We start from the raw sequence: 27,711 nt of genomic DNA on the forward strand, positions 1-27,711 counted from the left end.
GGTGGTGGTATAATGGTTTGGGTCTGTTTTGCTGTATCTAGGCCATGACAACTTGCCATCATTGATGGAACAATAAATTCTGAATTATAACCAGCGAACTCTAAAGGAAAATGTCAGGACATCTGTCCGTGATCTGAATGTCAAGAGAAAGTGGGTCATGCAGCAAGACAACGACCCTAATCACACAAGTCGTTCTACCAAAGAATGTTTAAAGAAGAATAAAGGTAATGTTCTGGAATGGCCAAGTCAAAGTCCTGACCTTAATCCGATAGAAATGTTGTGGAAGGACCTGAAGCAAGCAGTTCATGTGAGGAAACCCACCAACATCCCAGAGTTGAAGCTGTTCTGTACTGAGGAACGGGCTAAAATTCCTCCAAGCCGATGTGCAGGACTCAACAGGTACTGGAAATGTTAAGTTGCAGTTATTGCTGCACGAGAGGGTTACACCAGATACTGAAAGGAAAGGTTCACATACTTTTGCTGCTCACAGATACGTAATATTGGATCATTTCCCTCACTAAATAGATGACTAAGTATAATATTTTTTGTCTCATGTTTCATTGGGTTCTCTTTATCTACTTTTAGGACTCGTAAAAATCTGATTAAGTTTTAGGTCATATTTATGCAGATAGATAATTCTAAAGGGTTCACTACAATTTTTTAGCTGCACACTGAAACCTTCACTTGCCTGGTGAGCTAACTAATGGATTTATCATTTGTCCATTCCTGAACTGTGTGTTCAAGCTTAAACGTACAACTTGTAAGATGTTCTCATGGTTATTATTTTTTGTACACTTCAGCAGGAAACACATTTGTCTGGGTTTGTCAGTACTGGTATTTGAAGTGCTGCGCCACCACATCATTGAACTGGTCCTCTTAAAATTTGTAATCTGTTGAATGTTTTCTGTCTCAGTAAACAGTATCCTCACCTTGCTCAGGCATTTTCATCAGTAGGTCAATCTTCGGCTTGACTGTTCCTTCTTTACTGACGGTTATGTTCCAGAAAATGCTCATCGTACACCTGAAGTAAAGAAAGACCTGCTTTCATGACTCCATGCAGACACAAAATGTCACAGAGCAAGATCAAGCCAAATGGGTTACTTCCTTAAGTGTTGTAACAGGTTTTTTTGTTGTGTTACACTAAACCTTACACGATTGCCTATCGTTGGTTATGATCTTGTATTCTACAGTCATCATGTTTACCTGTAGGAACCCTCAATTTACTTTAACGGGAAAGGTGATACATTTGGGACTCTCTTAATTGGTTAAAGTTGCAGATCTGTCAATCAAGTCTGACCAAAACAACGAGTCTTAAACGACTCTTAACGACGATTTTACCTCAGGGGTGCAAATGCTCCCTTTCTAGGCACCGTGCTCCAGAATAGAACACAGTGGTGCGCTGGAGGATCGTTTGAACTCTCTACTGTAACTATTTGATGTGTGTTATTGCGTCATGTATGAGACGTGTAGATCTGGGTACGCAGTGATACAGGTGACCAACACTAGTTGAACATAGTGACACGAGACAATGCTAACAAGGAATAAAAACACTGCATTCTGAATTGCTGAAGGTAAAAAAAAAAAAAAAAGCTTACCCAGGAAGTTGTGGACTCTGGATCACCATGATCTCAGATCTGCACCCCTCAGGAAGTTGAACCACATCTGGGTATTTCTCCTGCCAAACAAGTAAGACCCAAATTCAGGAGCGTTTATTGCTGAGGAATCAGATGATACACAATACATCACTCAGTAACTACGCTTTTTCAAGCGCCTCAGCCAAAACATTTTGGTACAGTGGTATAATTACCTCGGCGCTCCACAATTCCACAATTTGCCAGACAAACACCATGTTCTAAAGAAAACACAGCAACCCTATCCAGGATAAACCAGCTACTAAAGGTAAATGAATTAATGAGTAAAGCCCGATTTACACTAGACTGGGTAAATGCATTGCACAGTGTCCAATACATGCCCATGTTAATCGACATGACCTTTTATAATCTGTGGGCTTCATTTCTGACCCACATGAACATGAAAACCTCCTGCTTCCACAACTTGTTGGGTCCCACAGGTCCCCAAACCCAATGCACACCTTTGGTTGCAAGTCACGTCAATCCATTATGGTCAGCTTTAGTGTGATATTTTGTGACTGTGTACAGCCATGAGAAGAAACTAACCATTACATGGGCTACATTTGGATGACAAATGAAAGGTAAAATGGTGGCTCTGTTATGCTGTAGGAGGCATTTTACTGGCAGGGTTTGTTTACGTTTGTCTCCTTAGAGGGAAACGCAAGTGCAAGTCAATACAACGTTCTTCTGACTGATCGCCTTTTTATCTTAGAATGAAATGTTTCTATCCTGATGGGAGTGTTCACGTCCAGGATGACTCTGCCCCATCCACTGAACGGGTTAATGAAGATGAAAATGAGATCAATCACATGCAATAACCTGCACACTCTCCACATTTCACCCCGACCTATGGGAGATGTGTTCGTGCTCTGAGGGAATATCTTTTGGAAGATTTGGAGAATCAATGTCAAGGCACACTAAATATTCTGTTTGGGTTCATGGTGACCCAACACCTTACTAAAGCACTTTATGTTGGGGTTTCTTTTAATCTGTCACTCATCTCTACTCACTAATATATTTGAAGAATGATTTACTATGGATACGCCAATCTTTTTTCCATATGATTAAAAGGTATCTCCTACTAGCCCGGTTTAAACATACATATAATTTAAAATGTTTTGATTTAAGTGATGTTTGCCTTTTAGTACACTTTTATCCTGCGTTAATGTGATATCTAGAAGAGAACATTCCCATTAAGGACTCAAACTGTAATAAATATCTATGATGATATCACTAACCATGATTTTCCATGTAACATTTATGGTTTACTACTGTGCATTGGGCATTCATAATCCTAGAGAAATTTAATAGTTTAGTGATGCAGGTTTAAGTACTGTTTTACTGAGCCAAAAAAAGAGAAACCATACAAGAGAAAGCTTTTACTACTGCAAACTATATAGTACTAGCTTTTTTTTTTTGCTTAAAAAGCTTCTGTAATAACAAACTCTGTCTTTTAATCATAGTTCATACACAAGAAGTCACTTCATTAAATTTCATTAGTCACTTCATTTTTTACACTAAATTTAGCTTTAAATATATAGTTAAAAAAATTATAACCACATTGCTACAAACAGTAATCAGTCAAATCCCATTGAGGCTGATTTTACCCCTTAAGGACCATGTGGGTGTTCTGTGTTTTGTACTCAAAACCAGACAAAACATCCAATAACCACATAAAAAACAATGTCTTTCCATTCTCTAGTTATTATGTAAAGCCCACCACAGATAATCTATTCCCCAGTTTTCCTGTGCAGACATTCAGTCTTAAAAAAATAAATAAATAATAATTCCAAGAGTTTCTCCAACAGGAAAAAAAAGAAGAAGAAGAAGAAAAAAAAAAAACACTCAATGAAGGTCAGTCCTGTCTGCACTGGAGCTAGAGGTGCACATTTCCTCTCTGGATGAAAACCAGGCTGTATTTCTCTTACACAGTACGGCTGTTTGATTTGTCCAATCTCTTATTTTTATATATAATAAAATTCACACATACTCAGTTTTGCTTTGTCAAGGACTTATCATAAAGGCTTTTCCTTATGGCTGGAAACTGAATATTAGAATGATTTTGATTAAACAACAACAACCCAGCTGGACATGTTACCAAGAAACTGCAAAGCCTCCTGTGCTGAAGATGTTCCTGTGTTAGAAGTTACAGCTTTACTGTTACAAACCACTGACACTGGAGACCCCTTCCAAAAAAGCTCCTCGAATATCAACATTTATACAAGTCCTTGTGTGCATCGCTATAGAAATGATAACATATTAGAACGAGTGCATTGATATAAACCTTGCAGCTGGAACTACTGTTCACGCTGTGTTATAAAAATGAATCAACACTTTCTGACCAATCAGAAATGAGCTCTGAACAGCGCTGTTGTATAATTACTTCTTACGTACTGTGTGTTATACTTGGCCACTTTACTTTGCATCATTTAGCCCCTTTGTGTTTTGTATAATGTACTGTAAGAATGCAATATGTTGAATGTTAGATGAATCCAATTCAAATTTCCGTCTCCTCTCAACTGGCAAATAAAATAACCCGATTTAGAATTCTGAACATCTGTGTAAAATTTGCTGGAGATCGTAGAAACGGCCGATGGTTCCAAACAAAACCAGTGTTGATTGTGCTCTAAACGCCGTATACTGTACACAGAAAATAACCTAAATATGAACCAAATTCCTAACTGCAATTATCTCCCAACCGTTAAAACTAACAAACAGTCGATCAGTAAGATTCCATTGCACTAATCATGCTACTGGCCTGAGCTCATGCTTTCAGAAGCTTCTCACTTAATCCATTAATTCAGGGATCCCTACAAAACCTGGACATTATTCACTAATCCCGGGAAAAGACGCCTTGTCCCCTCAGGAGATTCATGCCAACAGTTATTAAGGTGTCAGAAAGGTATGAACAGTCTGTAACACAATACAGTATGTCTCATACTGTTTATCTCTTACTTTGCCTGCAGTCACTTTATTACTCGAAAATAGCTTCGCTCTAGAGGTCTTAAGGGGTTTCAGTGATGCTCCAGACACATGCTTCAAACTACATATTTAATCTACTCATTTTTAAATGAATGATTTTGACAAATAGGGATGGCCTGCAGTTACACATCTAAGGTCACAGTGGAAGTGTATTAGCATTTGCATTACTTGTACTCAACTGTTACAATTTTGCCTTTAAATCATGGGAGGCGGGGCCTAACGGATAGACAGTTTCTAGTGTTTACAGTATAGAGAGTGACAACTTAAAGGAAAAACCAACATAACGTGACTTAGGCGGTTTCACACTGGGCATGTTTGCTGCAATCCGAGTGTGATTGTTCCTGGTGCCCCTGGGCAGCGCTGGTCTGGTTTCAGACTCACTTAATTCTATCGAACCCTGGTGCATTTGCGTTCATCTTCCATCATCACAAACATGCATGGAGAACACAACGAGACTCACTATATGAAAAAAAACAACAACAAAAAACTAAATTATTTTGATGCTATTATGTGCAGCAGTGGACTTCTTCCGTGTCCCACAAAATCCACTCATCGTACACGTGTTGTAGAAACTAATGATGACGTCATCGGTTAAAACACACGCGCAGGTTACTTTACTTCCTGAAGAAGTGCAGAACCGAGTACGTGTCGTATTCATGTTCACGGGCATCGCAGCTCAGTTCCAGTGCAACCGAACTCAGACCACCTGCTACATGACAGCTTCCAAATGACCAATTTTTCATTCAAACTGTTTCAGACTAAACTGTTAGTGTGAAAGCTCCTTAGTAAGGTGCTGGACCACCCTGAGCCACCAGAACAACTTCAGTGCGCATTGGAATGGATTCTATAAATCTCTAAAACTGTACTGGGAGGATGAACACCGTTCTTCCAAAAGATATTTCCTTGGTTGGTGTTTTGATGATGGCGGTGAAGAGTGACGTCAGACACATCACACCACACCAAAATCTCCAATAGATTAATTCTTCATTTACGTTGCGATCTGGTAACTGTAAAGGCTATAGTATAACATTGACTTCATTTTCCTACAGCACACCATTCAGTGAGCCTTCATGCCCTGTGGAAGGAGGGTAGGGTCATCTTGGAAGAGACCACGCCCATCAGGATAGAAATGTTTTAGTACAGGATAAAGGTAATCAGTAAGAAGAAATTTGGACCCAAATAATGCCATGAAAATGTCCAGCACGGCATAACAGAGCTTTTCATTTCCCTTAATTTGTCGCCTGTCTGCAGCTACACATTACACATTCCAGAATACAGCTACAACGTGATGCTTTATCAGCCTTATAGCTCCAGTGAAAATCTTGGAAAAAACAAAAAAACAAACGTCAGACACCAAACATGTCTTCCTTGATCGGCTAATAATTTGCGGGAAGGAGAGAACGGTGTGAATCTTATTTTTCATGAAACTACCAGAAGCTTTAAATGGAGGATGCCCTAAGGTACCCTGCTCAAGTGAAGGAAAGAAATACAGCTCCCTTATTGAAAGCGCTGACGCCAGACATGCCACAACAGAGTACCTCAGTTTTCTGGCGTAATGTGAATTCTTCCATATAAAAAAAAATAAAATAAAAAATCCATACGAGACTACACCAGCAGTACCACAGTGGAAAAAGACATCTTACATTTTATGCAAGAGACATATCACGATGACATAATCATAGTTTCTGATGCATAGTTTCTGACCAACGTTTGGGGTTTTATTCCCTCAGAAAACTCTTAGCTTTATGAGGTTTGTGGTTGTATACAGACCATGGTAATAATCTTTTGGAGGACAGATTCAGGAACAATAAAATACTGAACGGAAAAAGAAAATGTTGTTCCATGTTTCGTGTGCTGTTTTTTTAAGGCAAAACCTTATAAGTAATAGCAGAGTGGAAGACTCCTATGTGCAAAAGTTTAAAAAACAAAACAAAACAATACTAATGCACAATTATATCATGTATTTAAATGAAAGTTACATCGGCATGCAGTCTGAAAAAATGATTATTAATGATTTATTACTGGGTATCGACTGGATACCATACTCATTTACTCATACTTGTAAAAGATGCCCCAATACTAACAACCAAGACAACAGATACTATGTGATGTAAGGTTAGCGCACGCTGTTGCACAAAATAACGTTGATCCGGATGCATTTCACGATTAATGATGTCTATCGAAGCAAAGCAGAATGCAAACTGTCCACTGAACATATCAAGAGGAGGAACTACAGCAATGTCCTACAACACAAGTAACCTGATAACCATCTTAACCCTAAAACTCAGCATGAGAAGTTAACAACTAACACCAAACAGCAGCTGTGATGCAGGCTCGGTGAGGAAAAAATGTTTACAGGCAATGCTAGATGAGTGCAAATAACACCTCCTACCAGGATTTGTTCTTGACAATCAGCTACTACCAGTCATTGACTTAGGATTGAATGAAGACAATGAAACTTACCAGTTGTACAGTTGCGTTTTTCCCAAAGTGAACCAAAATTCAAGAATTTCCTTCCAAGATTTTCTTATCTTATTTATCTTAACCTGCTCTTTTCCTCTGCATCCATCCAATGTAGCTAGCTAATGTACTTCATTAAAATCAATTCACTAACGTTATAATGTACAAGCCTGTGTGGACAGATACATATGCACTTTACACTATGTAAACCAGGGACCTCATTAAATTCAATTTTATTTTCTTTCTTTTTCTTGTGTATGCGAGCGAAGCATAAACGTCATAAAAAAAACCCATTGAAATCACAAAACTACACTTTTTTATATGCTATGCTCTTTATTTAAAACCCTAAGATGTTATGATTGTGCACAGCACAATGTTGGTTTACACCAACTTGGGGACACAAAAACAAATATACCAGTTATTGACTGTCCCACTGACTTATGCCACGTTTTTAGGTAAACAGTTTTGTAATTACAGCTAGTAGACAGCTACAGGAAAAGCAGGCTTAGTAATTATTATAATAATAATAATAATAATAATAATAATAATAATAATAATCATCTCAGGAGCAAAGTTGCCTGCTTGTCTGATTTGGCACGCACTCTTCATGACAGTCTGGCAAAAAGTTTTCAGTCATAAGTAAACAGTAGGCTTGGATTGGCTTGGCTGAGAAGGGGCGTGGCTCTCAGTGGAGGATTTGGTAGCTCTCGAACCAAGCCCATTAGTTGTTAAACATTAAATAGTTAATATCTTGCAAAACAAAGAAACAAAAACACAGGACAGTTTAATCGATCTATTCATATTGATAATTGAATACCGGAGTTGTCAAAACAGATTACAACTGAAGTGTGCTGTTGCTCTTTCTGTTGCGAATAGCACTTATGAGAATGCAGCTGAGACATGACCAGTATTGATATTGGTATCAGCAACTACCAAAAAACATATCATACTTGGTCTGAAAATAAATTAAATAAATAAACAGGTATCGATGCACCTCTAGTTTTTCTTTTCAGCTCTTATATCATAGCTTTAAAACAAAAATTACTAATTAAACGGTACCTACTGTAAAGATAATCCCTTTCCTTGAAATCACCACAAAACTGAATTTCAACAGAAGTTACATGGTGGGGATGTTTCGCTTACATTACCTGTATGCCCTACCTAGCACTGTCTTCTCCTGAAAATGCTTTTACATGTGTTTGGTATATGGTGGCCAAAGTACCTGAAATGACACGTCTTATTCAGTTCTCTCTTACTGTACAAAACCAGAAGCTGTGCATACCTATTAGATGAGTCATAGGACGGGTTGACATCTGAATGTAAACAGCACACTTCATTCCCCCTACATCAAATTATATAGTTTAACCCAGAGGTGGCTATTGGTCCTAAAAGATAAAGATAAGCTTAGCTGAAAGACTCTTTGGCCTGAATGGCGAGTGTTAATTCTGGAAGAAACCAGGCACCCGGCCAATTCTATCCCTGTGGTGAAGCACAGTGGTGGCAACATCATGCTGTGTTGTTTTTGTTTTTTTAACAGCAGCAGGCACCAGGAGGCATGTCCTGATGAACAGATCACATTCCTGAGAAAACACAAGAGCAGTCAAGACCTCTGACTAAGGCAAAGGTGACTTTCCAATGGGACAATGACCCAAAACAACCCAGAGACTTTGGGACAAGTCTGTGAATGTCCCTGCATGGGCCAGGAAGTGTCCAGACATGAACTCAATCTCTGGAAAGACCTTAAAATAGCCCTTCCATGATGGTCCTCTTTCCGCATGACAGACTTGCAGAGGTTCTGCGGAAAAGACTGGATAAATCCAACTGTGCCAAGCTTGTAGCATTACACTCAAGAAGACGCAAGGGTCTGAATATGTGTCAGAATATATTATTTCAGTTTTTAATTTGGATCATCTTTAAAAACCCTATTAATATCTTTTAATTATGGACTTTCGTGTAGACGGTATCCACTTTAAAGTAACAAAATGAGGAAAAGGTTGTCTAAAAAAAGTTAGTAAGGATACATTCTGGATGCATTGTACATAAAAACGTTTGGCCTTTAAGTAAATCTTGAAAGGTCACATGTATGTTCCAACAATGTACACCATCACATTATTTCTTCTTAGAGGAAAAGAAATTTTTAACTTTTAAATTGGGTGCAGTAGTAGTTCAAAGAAAAATCTGTGGATCTCTGGATACCATCTTCAAATTGGTAAGTTCCCCATCCCTTAGTACCAGAGCAGTCAAACCCAGATTTGTAGGTTTCAAGTACTGAAAAATAGGTTTCAAATACTGAAAGCTGTTAAACCTATTAAAATGCATCTTACTCTTGCTATATAGCGTGAAACAAAACAAAGGTTTAATTATTTGTGCTGCATGGTTGGAACTGAAATCTGTAAACACCACCCTCTATCGTTGTCAGTTCACTACCTAGAACAATGTGCTCTGGCTTGTGTTATCCAGCAGGACACTAAGCCAAGGTATTTGTTCCAATTCTGCAAAACATCACTTCATTTCCATGATTAGCTCTCCTTATTTATGAGCTTAATTAGTCCAATCAGGCTTTGTGTTGAATAGCTGGAACTGACATTTGTAAATAACTATATTCCATCATGTCAATTTAGTTTACAACATGCTCCTGCTCTATATCAGCATACTCAACAAGGGCCAGAGGTATTTGTTCCAACCTTGCTTAACACCGCATCATTTCTTCTCATTAACAAAGAAATGACTTTAATTGAAAAATTGCGCGTTTTGGTGCATGAATGGAGCAAATGCGCATAGCCTTATCCTTCATCAAGTCATTACTCCAACCAGGGCTACAAAAACATCTGTAACAGATTTATTTAAAAGAGGCATGTACATTTTATTTTAGAAAATGCTTACATTTCCCACAAAGGCTATATACCAAAGGTAGATTACAGTACAGCACATGACCAAAACAGTCATACTACTGTCATTACTGTGTACTGTACACTGTGTACTACAAGTTCTTACATTCAGTTTTCAATAATCTTCAAAACCAAACACTTCAGCTCTACATTTCCAGATTGCTCTCCCCAAGGTTCCAATATGTAATGGAGGGAAGCTTAACGATGATCTATAGAGTATTGTTTCTGTCTATTAAAACAGCCTCGTCATAAAAACGGCACTTCAAAGATGTCTCTTCATGAGAGAGACAAACACAACCTCTGTCATCACTGAAATTATATGTCTCAAAAGCACTAACTCGATCCTAACACTCGTTATGGTCTGTGATGGTCAGGCGATTCATGTGTTCTCAGATTTTATACACAGGTTTCTGGGACTTAACTACCACAAATACATTTAGCAGCATGTTTTAGGGGGAAAAAAAGATCAGCCCTGAGAATATGTAAATAAGAACAGACAGAATCAATTTTTTGTATAATATAATGGAAGAAAACCGAGGGATAAATCTTACTGTACTGCACACGTTATCCATAAACCCAACAACCCAAAACAGCACTTACGACCTAGACATAACCAGCCTCCATATGAAATTGGATACTGCCTGCTTATACTTTTGCCCACCCATGAAACAAGAGATGGGGTTGGACAAAAAGTATTATGGGGAAGAACATTTTTAGCGCACACTGAAAATTCACATCCAGGACCTCTTCTTGGTTGTTCTTATCGGTTTATACAAAGTCTCCGTGTCTGACAAAATGCTGTACATTGTACATATACACTGCATCCTATTTTCTACCCTAAGTGGATGTTCTAACATAAGAACTAATGACAAGCCATATGGCACCTCTTTTGTTCACAGCACCTCCATAGCCTAGTAATTACGGCACAGCAAATCACTAACCTCTTTCTTCCAAAAGAGGCAGTATCTTGTACCTGACCCCACGACTGTGACTTTCAGATATTGAACTGAAGAAGCTTCTTAGGCAAGCCCTGGCTTCGCACAGAGCGCAGCCTCATCTGTTTTAGACATTTATCAGCTCGGGAGTCGAGCAGACGCACACTGTCCAAGCGCTGCTGGCAAAGCCCACACAGGGAAAGGCGGAAACATTTGGCCTCGCAAAACTGCCTGCAAACCACTGGTAATGTACAAAAGACTTGCTCATTTCTGCTCTCCTCTAACTCTAACCATCAATAAAGCTGTTAAACCTTCATGAAACTGCACTCTGTTCTTTTAGCAGAAGTAAAGTGAACTAGAATTAGCATTCCTCTTTCTGGATACAGTTTGAGTTTGTGATTTAGTACTTGAGATTATATTAAAAAAAAAAAAGAGATATATTTGCTACAACGGTGCATGTGGAGAAAAAAAAATGCAGTTAATTGTTTGCATTTGTTGGAAAAACAAGTTTAGTTTCAGCACTCTTCCCGTCTGAGAAACTCTATAGTGTAAATATCGCTTTCTAATTGGGTTCAGAAAAAAAACCCATACGTACAGTCATGCAGGATGTCCTCACTCACTCAAAACTGGACATTTTCTACCCTCCTCTCTTTTTGCCTCGTCGAAAGATTCTTTCCATCTGAGCCTTGTCATCCTAAAAAGCTTGTTAATCAAAATGCTTTCTCTAGTTCCCTCTTTTTCTCCTAACTATTCATTTTTCTTCCCCCTCCTTTGCCACAGACCCAGATCTGTTTAAACACTAACCACATTACACTTTGCCTAAGGCTTGCATCCAGTGTGTTGACATCGGAAAGGGGTGGGGGCGGCATCCCTAAGAATGTCTGAACTTCCTGCCTTGATTACTAATCACAAATCTGTACTGCTTACTGTTCATCTCACAAGTAAACAGTTTTGATCAATTCAGGGTTATTTTGTAGTTCATTCTTGCAATGTTCTGGTCCAATGTTCCTCTCATGATTTGTTTTAATGGTTTATTTACGGTGGTACAGAAAAGGTTTTGTTGCGCATGGTTTTACTTGCTTTGCTCTTATGTTATGATTTGGTGCATGCTTCAGAATAATCAACATGCACAGACGCTTCTGTTCCAATACATACATCAAACGCATTAATATACACAGATACAGAAAACTGAATAGTGTACTGGGACAGCTGTTTGTTAGGGTTATTGGGCTTAAAACTCTGTGTGTTATGGTTGTTAAATCTAAACCACATTTAAAAACTAGTAATTGGTACCTAACACGTATCTAAATAATAGCTTTAGAGTAGCTTTACTGTTTTGCTATATTCACTGAGCTGTCTGACAGTCCAGGATAACACAGAAGCCCAAATACAATGGCGTAACTTTGTTATTTATTTCCAGACGTGTTATTATATAAGTACGTATGGAACTATAAATTAAAAGGGCTACAGTATATTAAGGGCAATGAGGCCTAAGAGCTTTGTTTCATTCCACAGATTTCCGTCATGAGACTATGGCTTTTACTTGCCGTGTCATTTTTCTGCTGGCTAAGCTACAGTGTTGCCAAAGATCCGAATCAGAATCGTCCTGTGGCTAAAGGAAGACGAAGGAAGGGGAAGAAAATGGCTCGTCAAGGCAGGGTGCCAGTTAATGGTGGATATAACAGCGCATCAGTTTTCATTGAGTCTTATAAAGGGGTAGAGGAAGCAAAGCCGAGCTACAATGTTATTCCAGGTCAGTGCAAACTTAAGAGGGGTCTTAAAACTGACAGAAGAAAACGCTTACTGAATCTTGCTTTATTGAGGTCCTCTCTGTATTTAACAATATAAATTGTTTGACTGGAAACATTGGGGAATGCAAATCAGTTCTGTGAGTTTACTAATAGTTCTGATGTCTATGGAAAAGAAAGAGCGCACAAAAACAAATACATGTGAATCAGTGTGATGTGACGCACCATATGTGATACACATGGTGAATTTTGCGTAGCTATATATAGAAAAGCGAACAGAGGCTTGAAGGCTCAGCTCAGCAAATATTAACATGATTTAACATGGCTATAAACTTCAGAAGTTTATAATCAAGTAATTTTCCACTGTGGACTTGTGGTATTTCCTGAAAGGAAAATCTTGGGAAGCCAGCTATTTGTTGACATGACCATGTTGCCCATGGTGGTATCACACTGACCACATGATTATTGGCTGCATGTCCAATCTGAGCAGCTACAGTGTGAGACCTGCAATTCTGGTCAACAGCAAGATAAGTTTACTTTACAATATCACATGGTTGGTCTTGCAGTATGTTTCGCAAGAACTCAAAGCTAATAAAAAAAGCACCTTGATAGCATCTTGCATTAATAGGCACAAGGGAACAAGTCACATTCAGATAGTTCTTCATTCGCTCTGTTGCCCAGAGATAGCACGTTTGAATCTCGACTATTAAACAGCCATCTGTGACCGGGAGTCAAGGGAGCAAAAACTGGCCGTGCTCTCAGGGTGGGAGGGATGGCATTACTCTATCTCCTGTCAATCACAAAAACACTAGTCAACTGTAGGCATCTGTGAGCTAATGTATGCGGAAGTGGGCAGATGGCACTCAGAGTGTGTTACGCTGACACAGAATGAGCAGCAGTTGTGAAGAAGATGCGGTTGGCTGGCTTCATGTGTCATATGAGGTGTAGCCTTCACCCTCCAGGGCTGGTAGCTGTCGGATGATGGCTGGTCAGTGGGAATTGGGCATTAGGAATTAATGACTCATACTTTCATTATTCAAAGTCACCTTGAAGGGAATGGGTTCTTCCTAACGTCATCTCGGGGAGTTTCTCCTTACCACCATCACCTCTGCCTTGCTCATGAGGGATCTAAATCTAAATCCATATCTGGATGTCTGTAAAGCTGCTTTGTGACAATGCCCGTTGTAAAAAACGCTATGTAAATATTATTTTATTGAATCGAACTGGCAGGTGACCAAACTGGGGAGTAAATGAGAAAATACAAACAAACTGGTTCTTCATAAACTGGAACGCATACATGTTGAACAATGCTATTTTACTGCTATTAATCCAACTCAATCATTCTTTTCCCCTAGGGAACACAGGACAGTGTGTATTTCAGGGCATCGCTATGTTTGATAAAACCGTGTGGTCACCGAAGCCCTGCGTCACCTGCTTATGCTCCAGTGGGAATGTGGTGTGTGATGAAATGCAGTGTCCGGTTTTACAGTGCCAATTCAAATTTAAACCTATTGGACAGTGCTGCCCAATCTGCATTGAACCCAGTGAGTAAAATGTATTGGTCCAACTTCAAACCCCAGCTTTGTACTTAAAAAAAAAAAATATATATATATATATATATATGGTTGTAAGTTTGATCTCATCATTCAGCCTTCATACTCTTTGCTGTAACTTTTACCAGGCTATGTTTTTGTAGGTATCATATCTTTGCTTCTCATGCTTCCTACATCTATTAGGGCTGTCAAATCTTTGGATGGGGGTTGGAATGGGTTACATTCAGATTTTTAGATTGAGCCCATAATTTTATACGAACATAGACAACGTAAGCAGCAACACTACACTATGCATACGTATCTCATAAACCAGGGGTTCTCAAAGTCGGGTCTGGGTGATTAAAAAAATAAATAACATATACTAAAATAAATAAACATTACAGTGGTGGAAATCACAACCCACATTATCAAAGTTATTATTTTAGGAGGGTCCCAGCACCAAAGTAAAATCAGACCTAATGTGTTCTATCTGTGGAGTAGAAAGCTCTAAAATATTATCTGACAAATTTAAATAATGTTGATTAAATAAATTCATCCTAAAGGGTTCTGCTGAATTTATTTGACAGTTTAAGGGGTTTAAAAGTTTAAGAACCACTAACATAAACCAAAAAGGTGGAAACTGTGTTGCTTTATTAATCAAATAAAATCACAAGGCAATATTATAAGTTCAATAAAATAGGTCAAAACTGGCTTATTCAATTCTTTTTGCAGATTTCATTTAGCTTGATTTTACATTCGAATTGGGATCCATACAAAATGCAAGATTTTTCAACTCATCTTCATGCAGGAGTAAATTTTTTTTCCCCATACAATGTTTTTTTTCTCCAAATATTTAGTGATAATCCCAAATACCTTTCAATTTACTATGTATTTACTTACTTCACTGTACAGATACCTATTGTCCTCAATAGTAATGAGCATCAGACAGAGAATTATCATTATTATTATTATTTAAACATGCACATACTGGAAATCCTTACATGTACAGTTAGGTCCATATATATTTGGACACTGACAAGTTTTTTGTTTTGGCTGTTTACTAAAACATACTCAAGTTACAGTTAAATAATGAATATGGGCTTAAAGTGCAGCCTCACATTTAAACCTATTCAGAGTGAAAAATACAGTATGCGAGAGAACACAGCCTGTGTTGTTCATACAGCCGACGTCTTTCTGCCAGTAAATTTTGTTGATGGAACAACGAGCATTAAAAATAAAGATTACATTTCTAGGAAATAATGGACTGTTTGAGTTGTAAAAACGACCAAATGCACGTCTGGCCTTATCACTTCCACTTACAAGTAAATAGCATTGAATTCGTTTATAGCGTACGGTTAGCTGTTTATTTCTGGAGATTGTATTTAGGCTTCAAACTTCATAAAAGTTGTGTTCATTTGTGAAAATGATCTTGATGGACAAAATGTGTTATTATTGTAAACTTTTGTTGATCACAGAGCATATTTTTTGCAATAATCCAAAAGCCTATGGGAAAATCCTATTGGGTTTTTGTCGAGGGAACCAGTGTGATGATAACTTCTGGGTTCCGGTACAAAATGACGTCATCCCTGCGCCACTCTATGGTGATTGACTGTAAGTTTAGGAAGCGTTTTACTTGATATGCAGCGGAGGACGAACTTTAAACGTCAACATAACAGTCGATCATGTTCATGTAATCGTGGGCAGTCAAAATCGTAATCAAGATCGATATTCGATTACTTGTGCAGCCATACTTCAAGATGTGCAGTGGCAACATGTTTCACGCCCTCCTTTGTAGTTCCACTTTAAATGTCTTATGTTAGACAAATAAATGCAGAACTTGGTAATTTAAACATTATAGTGTATCTATTTCGACTTTGAATAAATTAATATTACAAAAAACGGAATTGTACTCAAACAGTGAATTGATTCTGATTCTTGATGTATTACTACAACAATCACAGCTCATGAAGCCTCTGAAAACTCTGGTGATTCCCCTGTCCCTAACGATCCAAGCGTCCCTGATGCTGCGTTTCTGCCCGACAAGAGCCTGAGAAGAGAGAAATACAAGGAGGAAGAGGAGAGGCTCCTGCGGAAAGACGCCGAACGAAAGAGGAGAAAGAAGCAAAAGAAGGAGACAGAAAATCGCAGGAAACAACTTGAGGAGCAAGAACGGGAGGAGGAAATGAGGAAGTTGAGAGAGGAAGCAGAGAAGAGAGCAGCAGCAGAAGAAGAGAAGAGGAGGATGGAGGAACTTCAGCGGGTGGAGGAAGAGAGGATGAGGAGGAGGGAGAAGGAAGAGAGGGAGAGGCTGAGGGCTCTTGAGGAGGCAACAGAGCGAGCGCGGAATGAACTGAGGGCAGAGCAAGTTGAAGAGGAGGAGGAGGAGGAGGAGGAGGAAGAGGTGACTGTGTGGTTAAGAGGGGATGTTTTCCAAATGCCACCACAGTTACCTACCCCTCCAGACTTTCCTTCACCAACAGAACCATCTGACCCCAGTCACGCTGGAGACGGAGACGATGAAGACGAGGAATCTGCACGGATTAGCTACGCACTCCCTCAGGGATGCACAATCTCTGATGTCATTGTCTCCTGTGAAAATGCCAAACTCACCAGTATTCCTCCTCTTTCCATCCCTGAGCTCAAGTCTCTCAATCTACAGGGTAAGGATGACAACACATCTGTACAAACAGTCTGATCAAACCAAACTGTAACCAGTCTAACTGTAAGGAAAGACTATATAACACCATGAATTATTACTGCTCTACAGTGTTGGATGTTAGGTCTTGCATTTTTGCCCTTGTGTATCATGCATGAATGGCAAAATTAATTTATATCGTACAAATTATACAAGAAAGATCAAAATAACATGCAGAACAGGATAAAAAAACAAACCCTAGATCAACCACGACAAGGTGTGATGTGACCTCATGCTAAGTGGAATTACTGTGACCACCACAAAGTTGACCCCTGCAAGCTGCCAGCCGTTATAATTACAATTTTTATTTATTAAACACCTCTTACGTTTTGACTGTTTATAGCTACAGGTAGTGTTACAAAACAAGTTGGTTCCTTTCATCACTCATTCGTTCGGCTTGTCATATTACCGTACTTGCACCACTGGAAAATCCTCGGTCCTCAAAACTCTCCAGTGGTGGAGAAGTGCGCAGGACACTAGAGACTCCTTCCATAAATGTTTAAAAAAAATATCTCCTTACAGAAATCCTCACCATACCAACAACTATATATTTTTTCTTTGTTAAATAACACATTTATAAATCGTGTTATCATAACGGTTCAATAATGCAGGGCGTCCATTATGCAGGTTCCTGTGAATGAGCTGTGACTATAGAAATGATAACGTATTAGGGCAAGCACATGAATATAAACACGTGACTCGCCTTGCACAGGGCACTACTGTCGGTGCCGCTGCCATAGACAACTTCAACAAGCACCAGTCGATAGATTTTCTCAACTTTATGCAAACTAGCTCTGATGCACTAAAGTAACAAGTCCACATGATTGGCTGCACTAAATTCCTCAGACCAATGCTATGGCACAGTTTGTGCAGTACTTCCACAATGCTCCACTCTAACAAACTCCCTAGCTATAACCATAACCTCGTCTTTGCCTAGGATCGAATACGATGTGAAAATATTTCGTCTACCTTATAGTCTGGAAGGTAGAATGGAAAATATAACACGATACATGACTTCAGTATCACTCATTAGAATTGTTCTGGGGAATAAAATAATCTCTACCATGACTAGTTAATGAGAGCATTTTGTACTGATTTAACACACCGCATTTTGTGAATCCACAGGAAACGCAATCACTACCATTCCAGCAGAAGCTTTTAACGGTGTACTGAATTTGGAGTGGATAGATTTGGGGAAAAATAAGATATTATCATCTGGAATTGATCCACAAGCGTTTACCGTAAGGACAAATGTTTGCATTAATTCACTTCACAGATGCTTTTATCCAAAGTGACTCATAACCGAGTTGATCAGATGAGGGTTCAGGCCCTTGCTCAAGAGTGATTGTCAGATTGTCAATAGCAGGATTCAAAGCCTTACCCTCTGATCCATCACTGCCCACAGAGACTTTTCCACTATGAAGGCAGAATACGAATAATATAAGTGCATTAATAAAGGCAACGTTGTGTTTTTAATTATTCATGCATAAACTGCAGAACTGACACTGCTTGACACAAACATTAGCGCTACAGTGTTTTCCCCTCCCTGTGCTCAGACTGCTTTGAACAGCCAATTTAAATAAACAAAGAACAAAATTCCATGGCATATGATCAAGATAAATATCAGAAAGTCTGCTCCTACTTTCGGTTACACTCTGTAGTACTCTTCAAAAAGCTCTATGAAGAAGTTCCATGAGGCTCGTCATAGGAATAAAACTAAATCGACTTTGTGACTGCAGCTTCATTTAACAAAGCCTTTCACAGTAGTGCAGTCATACGAATACCACACAAGTAGCCTATAAATAAGCCGATATTGTGTAAGAAATAAAATAATTGAACATTTTAAAGATAATGACATTTATTGTGTAGAATGTTTCATAATCTTGTACATACAGTATTATTGTTTTACCATTTTAATGTCATTTGAAACTATGCTCATTTATTTAACATTGCTTCTACTTTCATTCACAGAAGCTTAAATATTTAACCCGGTTATATATGGATGGAAATTTGCTTGAACACATCCCTCCAGGGCTTCCACATACGCTACAAGAATTAAAGATAAACGAGAACAACCTCCAAGAGATGGATGAGGACAGCTTTGAGGGTAAACCAACCAGTCTTGAAGAGCAGCGTAACTGCTGTTGAATTTCACACATTTAATTATCAAACTTTTTTTTTTTTTTTTTTTAAATTAGACCAGTTTTCTTAAAGAAATACAAATGAAATGGTTTTACTATGGAAAAGAAATATGAATTTACTGAATGTTGCTTAAACGTTTTGTCATAACCCATGGCAGGTCTGAGCAGTCTGGTTACTTTGGAAATGGAAGGGAACATACTGAGCGAAGTAAACGTAAATCCCAAACTCTTCAGACCACTGAAACAGCTCACCTACCTACGGTTGGGCAGGAACCACTTCCGCACCATCCCTCAAGGCCTACCAGCGTCTCTGCAGGTAATGTTACAGGTGTCGAGATGGTAGCCGACTTATCCACGCTGCCGTAACAGATACTGTTCCACTGCTTACACAAAAATGTGGGCACAGTGGCTTAGTGGTTATCATATCTGCCTTGCACCTCCAGGGCTGGGGGTTTGATTTTGATTCTGAGCTTGCATGTTCTCCCTGTGCTTTTCCCCGTGGGTTTCCTCCCCCTATCTGAAGATATCGTTGAAGGCTGATTAGCATTTCCAAATTGTCCGTAGGGTGTGAATGCGTGTGTGAGTTTGTGTGTGATTGTGCCTTGCGATGGGTTGGCACCCCATCTAGGATGTCCCCCACCTTGTGCCCCAAGTTCCCTGGGACAGAAACCCTGCGTAGGATAAGTGGTACAGAAAACGGATGGATGGATGATTAGCCAGCAGTGCAGTGGATCCTGGGAACACCCGGAGTGAGGCGTAAATACAGCCTGGATGGGACACTAGTCCATCGCAGGACACCAAGAACACACATTCTCACATTCAGTCACAGCTTAGTGAATGCACCTACTGGATGTTTTTAAAATGTAGGAGGAACCTGGAGAACCCGGAAGAAACCTGTGCATACACAGGGAGAACATGTTACACTCCACACAGACAGTAACCTGAGCACAGGGGTGAGCGAGGGACCGCCAGGCCACCCCGACACTTGCATGCTGAACTGAATTTAATTGGAAAATACTGTCAGTTCCAACGAAGAACGTGATTAAAACCAAACCGTCTGCACAATACTAAACATTATCACAATGAAATGCTGGCTGCTATGATGTATGAAAGTTAATAAATCATCGATCACATACTAAGATAAGAAAAATAGTTTACATTTGTGGTCTTCATGAGACTTCACGGACAAGTGGTGCAAAGCTAAGATGTTATAATAATGTACACAGTTGAACAAAAGGTACCAGGTGTTATTCTCAACAGCGCCCCCATTTGGTCATAAAAAATAACAAATGAAAACAAAGAATAAATGAAAAAGTATATATATATATATATATATATATATATATATATATATATATATATATATATATATATATAAAAGAGTAAAGGAAAATGAATAAATAAAATAAAACAATTACTTAAGTATTAATATACTGAATAAGCAACATCACTACAGCATTTTATCATGTACCCAATGAGAGTACAGAGACTTTACAGTTATTCTGCTATAATAAATTAGCATAAATTATCACTGGCAAAGATAGAAAAAAATGTCAAACTCATTGCCAATGGGGTGAACCGGTATACGTTCACTGCCAACAACTCTAGTCCCTCTTATTACTAATTTGCGTCAAATACCCTTAAAATATACCTCAAATAGGACACTATTGAAGAGAAATGATTTCAGATATTTGACCTTGCTGTGTTCTTGAACTATTTTGGATAAATTCTCAAATCTAGTTTATCAGTTCATCTTCTGATTATAATAATCATTCCATATAAATCCTACAAACATACAACACCTTGTTCTTGAGATAACACACTAATAAGAATCTCAGAGAGACACATGGACAACCTGAAACCTTAAAAATAACATTTCTGACAAGAACCACACATTTATATATGCATTTCAAAAGTTTTTTTAAATAAGTTTTTTTAATAAGTATTTGTTTTGCATGTACTTTTACTTCTGCGTAGTTGCAGGGAAAGGGATTATGGGTAGCACTGGTCATGGAAGTACACAGAGGAGAGGACGTGCACAGAAATATTGACAATATTGCTGTGTGAATCTGTGGAGCTCTGCGTCAGACAAATACTGAGGAGGGAAGTATATCCAATAGCGTTGGGGTTGGGTCATGAACCGTGCTTTTCCCCTAAGCCCAGACGTACTTGTGCAGTTATTTCTGTTTCCACCAATTTTATAAATGAGCTCGGTTGGCCAAATTCCACCTAATATAAACAAAAAAGTCCTTTAGACCCTATTAAGAATTTTTCTTTCCTTTTAATGAATACAACAAATAGAGCTATTGATTTCTTTTGCTACAGTCCACTTACAGCCAGGAGCACTCAGACCAAACACCAGTATTTTCCTGGTGAAAAGACCATTTAAATTGGAAAGAATGCAGTATCATGCTTTAAAAAAGGGAATTCACGTCTGGAAGGGATTAATTTCGTTTCATGAAGCACAAGCCTCAGAAACATGAGCTGACGAGAAACAATAGGGCCGTCCGTGCTCTAGAAACAAAACAACTTAGCTGGAGGAATTCTGATCATTTGGTAGCGGTCATGCGGAGTTTGTGCTTTCTTTGTCTCACGATCTTTATTTCTAACATCCTGCTCAAGCCTGTATTGCACTGCTTCATCTGCATTCTCCTTACTACTATGAAACATGAGACTTTTTTTTTGTTTTTGTCTGTATATTTTGGTTTGTTACACATCACACTGCCCCCTACCGCACACTGTCATGTAACATGCAAGTATGATGGCACACACCTCCTGTATAAGCAGTGACTGTTTATCTGCGAGTTCTCTTTTATATGTTGAACTGGCCTCCTGTTTTATTTTCGGTCTCTCCTCGTCATAAAAGCATCAAAAGCAGAGTCTGTCATGTCACGCTAAAAAGCATATAAGCTGCTATCTAAGCTGCATTTCTCTGAAGAACGTAGACGGTTAGCGAGCTAGACCTACAAATAAATTTACACTATTTACCAATAACAGCTATACTAGTTGTATACTATAAAACTGTTATGTGGTAGAATACTTAACTGACTAACTGCAGCTCTGAGACCTCAGTGAGTCTGAGTTGTCAGTGATCATTACTATTTTAATGACTGGCAGTTGGTTACGAGGTTCCGCCCTTTTAAGAGGTCACCCAATCATTTTATGGAGAAGCTGTGCATCCGGATGGGACAAGCAAAGAGCACACTGTCCATTAAACATTTAGATATTTTTTCTCTGCAAAACACACTCGGTTACACACTCACTGACTCCCAGTGAAGCTGTGCGTCCAGGAAGGACCCAAGATGACGTATTAAAAGGTCGTTGTCCAATGAGAATTCATCTTTGCTCCCATTAAAACACAGTGTATCCCAGGAACCCATAAAAGCCATGTGTCAATCAGGTTTTATCACCTGGGCATCTACAGGCTTCAAACGAGATTTTGTATCCATGGAATACTTTTTTATTTTTATAGTTTGATTCGCCAAAATACTACATTTCACCAAGAGTGATGAATAAAATACACATTTCTACATTATGTATAGAAACATTTAATTGCTGCGTTTTGATGAAATTAAAGTAGTAATGTAGTGTTAAAACAATTGTGCTGATAAGAAGGTCTACGCCGGAGGCTCGTGAAACCCACTGAAGTATAAATCAAGCCTAAGAAGTGACAATTCATGGTTTAATTTAAAGTTTACCAAACTGCTGAAGCTACTGCAATTGCCCTGGCAAGTGCTTGGCATGCTTGCTTATGTGGGGAAATATATTTTAAATATCATTTGCTGCTTTGTTTTTTTTTTTTGTTCTTTTTAGGAGTTGCATCTTGAAAACAATTTAATTGAGGAAATACCCGAGGGAGCTTTTAACCAAAGCAAAAACCTCAACATCATTGTGTTAAGACACAATAAAATAGATGAGTCACGGATTGCACCCTTTGCCTGGCTCCATCACAGGTATGTTCTTTTGTGAAAATGACGTAATACTAACACATCATATAATATAATAAAATTAACTTCAGCAAATGTTTTTTTCCCCCCTGCGGAATATAGAAATATACCTTGACATTTTGTTTACAATTATTTCGTTTCAAAAATTGCTTTTCTCATGCACAATATCTTTATAGGAATCTGGAATCAATAGATCTCTCACACAACAAACTCCATTTGGTCCCATCATTCCTGCCAAAGTCCTTGGTTCACCTGGTGCTGGTTGGCAATCAGATCGAACGCATTCCAGGATATGTGTTTGCGCACATGGAGCCTGGCCTTGAGTATCTGTACCTCTCCTACAACAAGCTGGATGGAGAAGGGGTGGAGCCAGAGTCTTTCTTTGGCACATTTAACACCATGACCGAGCTATGTCTAGACCACAACCAACTGACCAGCATTCCCATCGGAGTCAATGAGATGACGTCGTTACATTTCCTCAGGCTTAACAACAATAACATAAGGTAGCTACGAAATCACAAGTAGTCGATAGTGTATTGCTACAACAAATTGTAACAGAACACTGATCTGGTATTGAGGTAATGTATTTTACAGAAAAAAAGTCACTCCAGAGTATTAGACCCATTCGTCTGTAGTCTGCTTAGAGTAAAATTTTAATCGCACATAATCGTTTCACTACCTCTTGTAAATCACACTTCAGAGACAAACAAGTCATTACACAGCAGTGTGTAATGGTGAAAGCAAGAACTTTACTATATTAGCACCAAATTAACAGTGGTATTCCTAATCATAAGTTTCCCGTAACTGCTAGAGCAGTGGAATCGCTATAAAACTAATGGTCATATTACATTTAGGCTTATATAAAATTAACAACATACAGTCAAGTTCATAAATATTTGGGAATTGACAAAGTAATTGTTATTTTAGCTGGTTACCAAAGTATATAGAACTTTCAGCTTTAATTTGAAAATATTTACATCCAAACTGGGCAAACGGTGTAGGAATTACAGCAGCTTCTCTATGTAATGCCCCTTCCCTCCCCTTTTTAAAGGCACCAAAAGTAATCAGACAAACTAACCATCATGATGATCTGCCAGGACTTTATTGGAGCTGTCTTCAGTTCTTGCTTGTTTTGGGTTTTTTTTTTTGCCTTCACCAAGTGAAATACATGCTCAACTGAATTCAGGTCAGGTGATTGACTTGGCCATTGCAGAACACCCAACTTCTTTGCCTGAAAAAAGTTTGGGTTGCTTTGTAAAAAAAAAAAAAAAAAAAAAAAAAAAAAAGGAAGCTTCAGAACATTGTCCAGCTGCACTGTGATGGACTTTGCATTTGGCTGAATCTGAGCAGATAATAGAGCCCTATACACTGCTTTTGTCAGCAGTCACATCAATAAATACAAGGGAACCAGGACTGTTGGCAGCCAATAGTGCCAATACACGCCCAAACCATACAGTGAGATGGTATGCTTTGGATCATGATCAGTTTGTTCACTTCTCCATACTCTTCTCATCCCATAATTCTGGTACAAGTTGATCTTTGTCTCATCTGTCCACAGGATGTTGTTCCAGAACTGTATGGGCATATTTAGATGTTTTTTTTTTTTTGTGGCTCTAGTCTGGTCTTCCTGATTTTTAGGCTTAGTAATGGTTTGTGGTAAACACACAGTATTTACTCTGGTATAGGCTTCTCTTCATTGTTGACTTTGACACAGATACCCCTACCTTCTGAAAGGTGTTCTTGATCTGGCCAACTGTTCTGAAGCTCTGATGGGTTTGTTTTGATTTTTCAGCCGAACATTAGCAAGCGCTTCACAAGTGCTGTACTTCCTACACTATTCACCCGATTTGAATGTTAACACCCTCGAACTAAAGCTGAAAGTCTGCACTCTGAGATCATCATTATTTAATTTCAACTCACATATACTGTGGTAGACAGTTAAAATAACAATAACTTTGTCAGTGCCCAAATATTTATGGACCTAACTGTATAGTCGGCACATTACTGAAGAGAAAATTGTCTTATAGTCTGGAAAATACAGTAGTTCCCAAATCATACTAAATGCTGGGTATGCCAAAAACAAGCTTGCAAAGTCATCTTTAATGCATATTCTGAGGGACTACAAATAAAAGGAAAAGCCAACATGGTGTCTTAGTAAAGTGCTGGGCCACATCAAGCCACCAGAACAGCTTCAGTGCTCCTTGGAAGAGATTTGACAAATCTCAGGAACTGTACAATGGGAGAAACACTGCTCTTCCAAAAGATATTCCCTCAGTTGGTGTTCTGATGATGATGGTGAGCGCTGTCTAACACATCTAACGTGAAGGTGGAGTCATCCTGAAATAGTATGACGGATATGAATGCTTCAGAAAATTGATAAAGGTGATCAGTCAGAAGATCTTTTTTATTGATTTGCAGTCAGCCTTTCTTATAAAGGGATATGCAAATCCAAACCATGCCTGCAAACCACTGTTTTTTCCTTTAATTGGTCATCAGTCTATACAGGGCTACATCCAGTCACAAAATCATCGCTGGGTGTGTCTATGATATGGACTCGTCTGATTGGTTAAATGCAACATGGAAATGAGCCAGGTTTCACCACACTGTAACAATCAAGGAAAGCTAAAATGCAGCTGAACTCTCATTGAAAGAAATGAGAAAACTCATGACCTGTACTCCTGTTGTCCCCCCCCCAACCCCCCCAACTTTTTTGCTGCTACAAAAAAGCTAATCTGCTAACAAGCAGTAGTGACACTGAGCATTTTTCCATGTACAAAATAACTGAAAAAGTATTAAGTACCTCCCCGATCAACAAAAACCTTATAAACAAGTACAGACACCTACAAGACTACTGAGTGTTGCTAACGTTTTCAATGTTCTAACCAACAGGCACATTGGAGAGGACAACATCTGCGACCCCTCGAATGATGAAGATTCACACATAGTAGCCTTGCGCCTTGAGAATAATCTGCTTGACCCACGGAAAATCCCTCCAACTGCCTTCTCATGTGTTAGGTCGTATTCTAGTGTTATTCTGAGGCCTCAAAGAATGAAATAATCTTATAATGAAGTCTTAAGCATGTTAATCTTTCTTCATACACTGCCTTGTGCTCAAACAAAGCTGAGACAGGCAATGCAATGTAAATTCCAACTCCAAATGCTCTATCCTGCTCTAAGTGTTTTGCATGAAGGTCATTGTTCAATATGTTGATTATTTTATAAGACAAGGGCCTTTATTCATTAGCTATGAGAAATAAGGCATGGTTACTTGCTGGTATGTAGAGCATGTCAGCAGATGTCTGTGGTTATGGGGACCCATTTAGACTTTCAGTCTTTCTATGAATGCTAAATGGAAACATTTTACTTTCCGATTATTCAGTCAGGGAAAACGGCAGATCTGAAGATCCAAAGCTATGTAAGGATATGATTCTGTTCACATCAGTATTTCATTATTTCAGCATTTCTCATACATTTCCTGAGAGCATAAAGAAAAATGTATAGTTTTACAACGTGTTTTACACCAAGTTTATTTATATACCTGCACATTACCATGAAGAACAAACCAATAGATGATTACTACTGAGTAAAAAAGTTGTACTAGTATCCTGATATAATTTCACAGTATTCATACGAGCTTTGGGGCAGGAGTGCATCCTTTCAGCTTCTGCGCATATAAACCAGATGTCTGGATATGTATTTAATAATGTATTGAATAAAATCAAGCCTGAATTTAACCGCTACATCACATGCATTTATTTTTTCTGGATGACTGTGCCTCCAGATGTTTGGTTCTACATGGGAAACATTAGATGAGATTAGATGAGAATTCTTTCTAATCAACAACTGTAACTATGGAAAAGGACTGGAAATCTGGACACATTTCAAATGATTCATGTGCGTGTTCCCATTTGTTTCTTTAACATTTGCTAGAACATTAGAGAAATACGGCGACATTGGAAATTAAATGTGAACGTGTCTGGAGAAATTCCCTAGTTGTGTCTGTAAATGTTAACCAAGCATCACAATACAATATTAATGTGCAACAGAATGATGAAAACTGGTTAAGCATAGCCAGACTTGTGGTAAACCTGTGGCCTTTTTACTGTATTCTTGCAGGCAAAACTAGGAACTGGCTAAATAAGTTACACAACAGTCTTAGTAACATGAAAGAACAGCAAATTTCTGTTAGGTTTTATCTGATATGTTTAAGCTACAAAATATCAAACAGCAAGAAGTTAACTGCAAAAAGAAAATGTAATGTTCTGCAACAACAGTCAAACAAAGGACTGTGTGGATGACTTCCAAAGGGAGTTCAAACAGGATACACCCCAATCATACAGCTGAACAGTTCAGGGTTATCAGTCTCGTTTTAGATCCCAACAGTGATTCTCTGGTTATCCTGTAATTTGATTACAATTTGAGAACTTTTGAGTCACCACTTCCCATACCTATATTATTATAGGTGTGATGAGTCGTGATGATGTTGGCAACACAAGTCACCCTTGTCCATCAGTATATGGTAACATTCAGTACGTTTACATGGACAACAATAATCCAATATTAACCAGATTAAGACAATACTCTGATTAAGAAACTAGCATGTAAACAGCTATTTTTAATTACCTCAGTCCGATTAAGGTCATACTCGAAGTCAACACAAATTGAATGAAGACGTGTTGAGTATTCCTGTTTTAGTCGCATTATGGACGTGTATTACAGACATGTAAACACCTTAATCACACTATTAAGGTC

The 27,711-nt window shown here is 38.6% G+C and overlaps 2 protein-coding genes across 2 annotated transcripts in view; one reads left to right on the forward strand and one right to left on the reverse strand.

Annotated features, from left to right (window-relative positions):
• The window catches only part of cenpp (centromere protein P), an 88,334-nt gene that overhangs the window by 694 nt on the left and 59,929 nt on the right, over positions 1-27,711 (reverse strand). The window contains exons 7-8 of the mRNA XM_053653146.1: positions 1,596-1,675; positions 930-1,021 (exon numbers count right to left, since the gene is read on the reverse strand). Of these exons, the coding sequence (XP_053509121.1) occupies positions 930-1,021; positions 1,596-1,675 (172 nt within the window). The remainder of the gene's footprint in view (positions 1-929; positions 1,022-1,595; positions 1,676-27,711) is intronic.
• On the forward strand, positions 11,047-26,699 carry ecm2 (extracellular matrix protein 2, female organ and adipocyte specific). Its single transcript, XM_053653142.1, has 10 exons — positions 11,047-11,140; positions 12,412-12,649; positions 14,000-14,188; positions 16,138-16,836; positions 17,997-18,112; positions 18,843-18,978; positions 19,171-19,328; positions 22,826-22,965; positions 23,136-23,462; positions 25,849-26,699. The coding sequence occupies exons 2-10, from the start codon at positions 12,421-12,423 to the stop codon at positions 26,015-26,017; spliced, it is 2,163 nt and encodes a 720-aa protein (XP_053509117.1). The 5' UTR covers positions 11,047-11,140; positions 12,412-12,420; the 3' UTR covers positions 26,018-26,699.

This window comes from Ictalurus furcatus, chromosome 21 (assembly GCF_023375685.1).
Source record: "Ictalurus furcatus strain D&B chromosome 21, Billie_1.0, whole genome shotgun sequence".
NCBI classification, from domain to species: Eukaryota; Metazoa; Chordata; class Actinopteri; order Siluriformes; family Ictaluridae; genus Ictalurus; species Ictalurus furcatus.

Coding starts and splice junctions, on each gene's coding strand:
- ecm2 (XM_053653142.1), top strand. CDS start 12,421: ATGAGACTATGGCTTTTACTTGCCGTGTCATTTTTCTGCTGGCTAAGC. Junction 19,329..22,825: donor GCCTACCAGCGTCTCTGCAG/GTAATGTTACAG, acceptor TGTTCTTTTTAG/GAGTTGCATCTTGAAAACAA. Junction 23,463..25,848: donor CTTAACAACAATAACATAAG/GTAGCTACGAAA, acceptor TCTAACCAACAG/GCACATTGGAGAGGACAACA.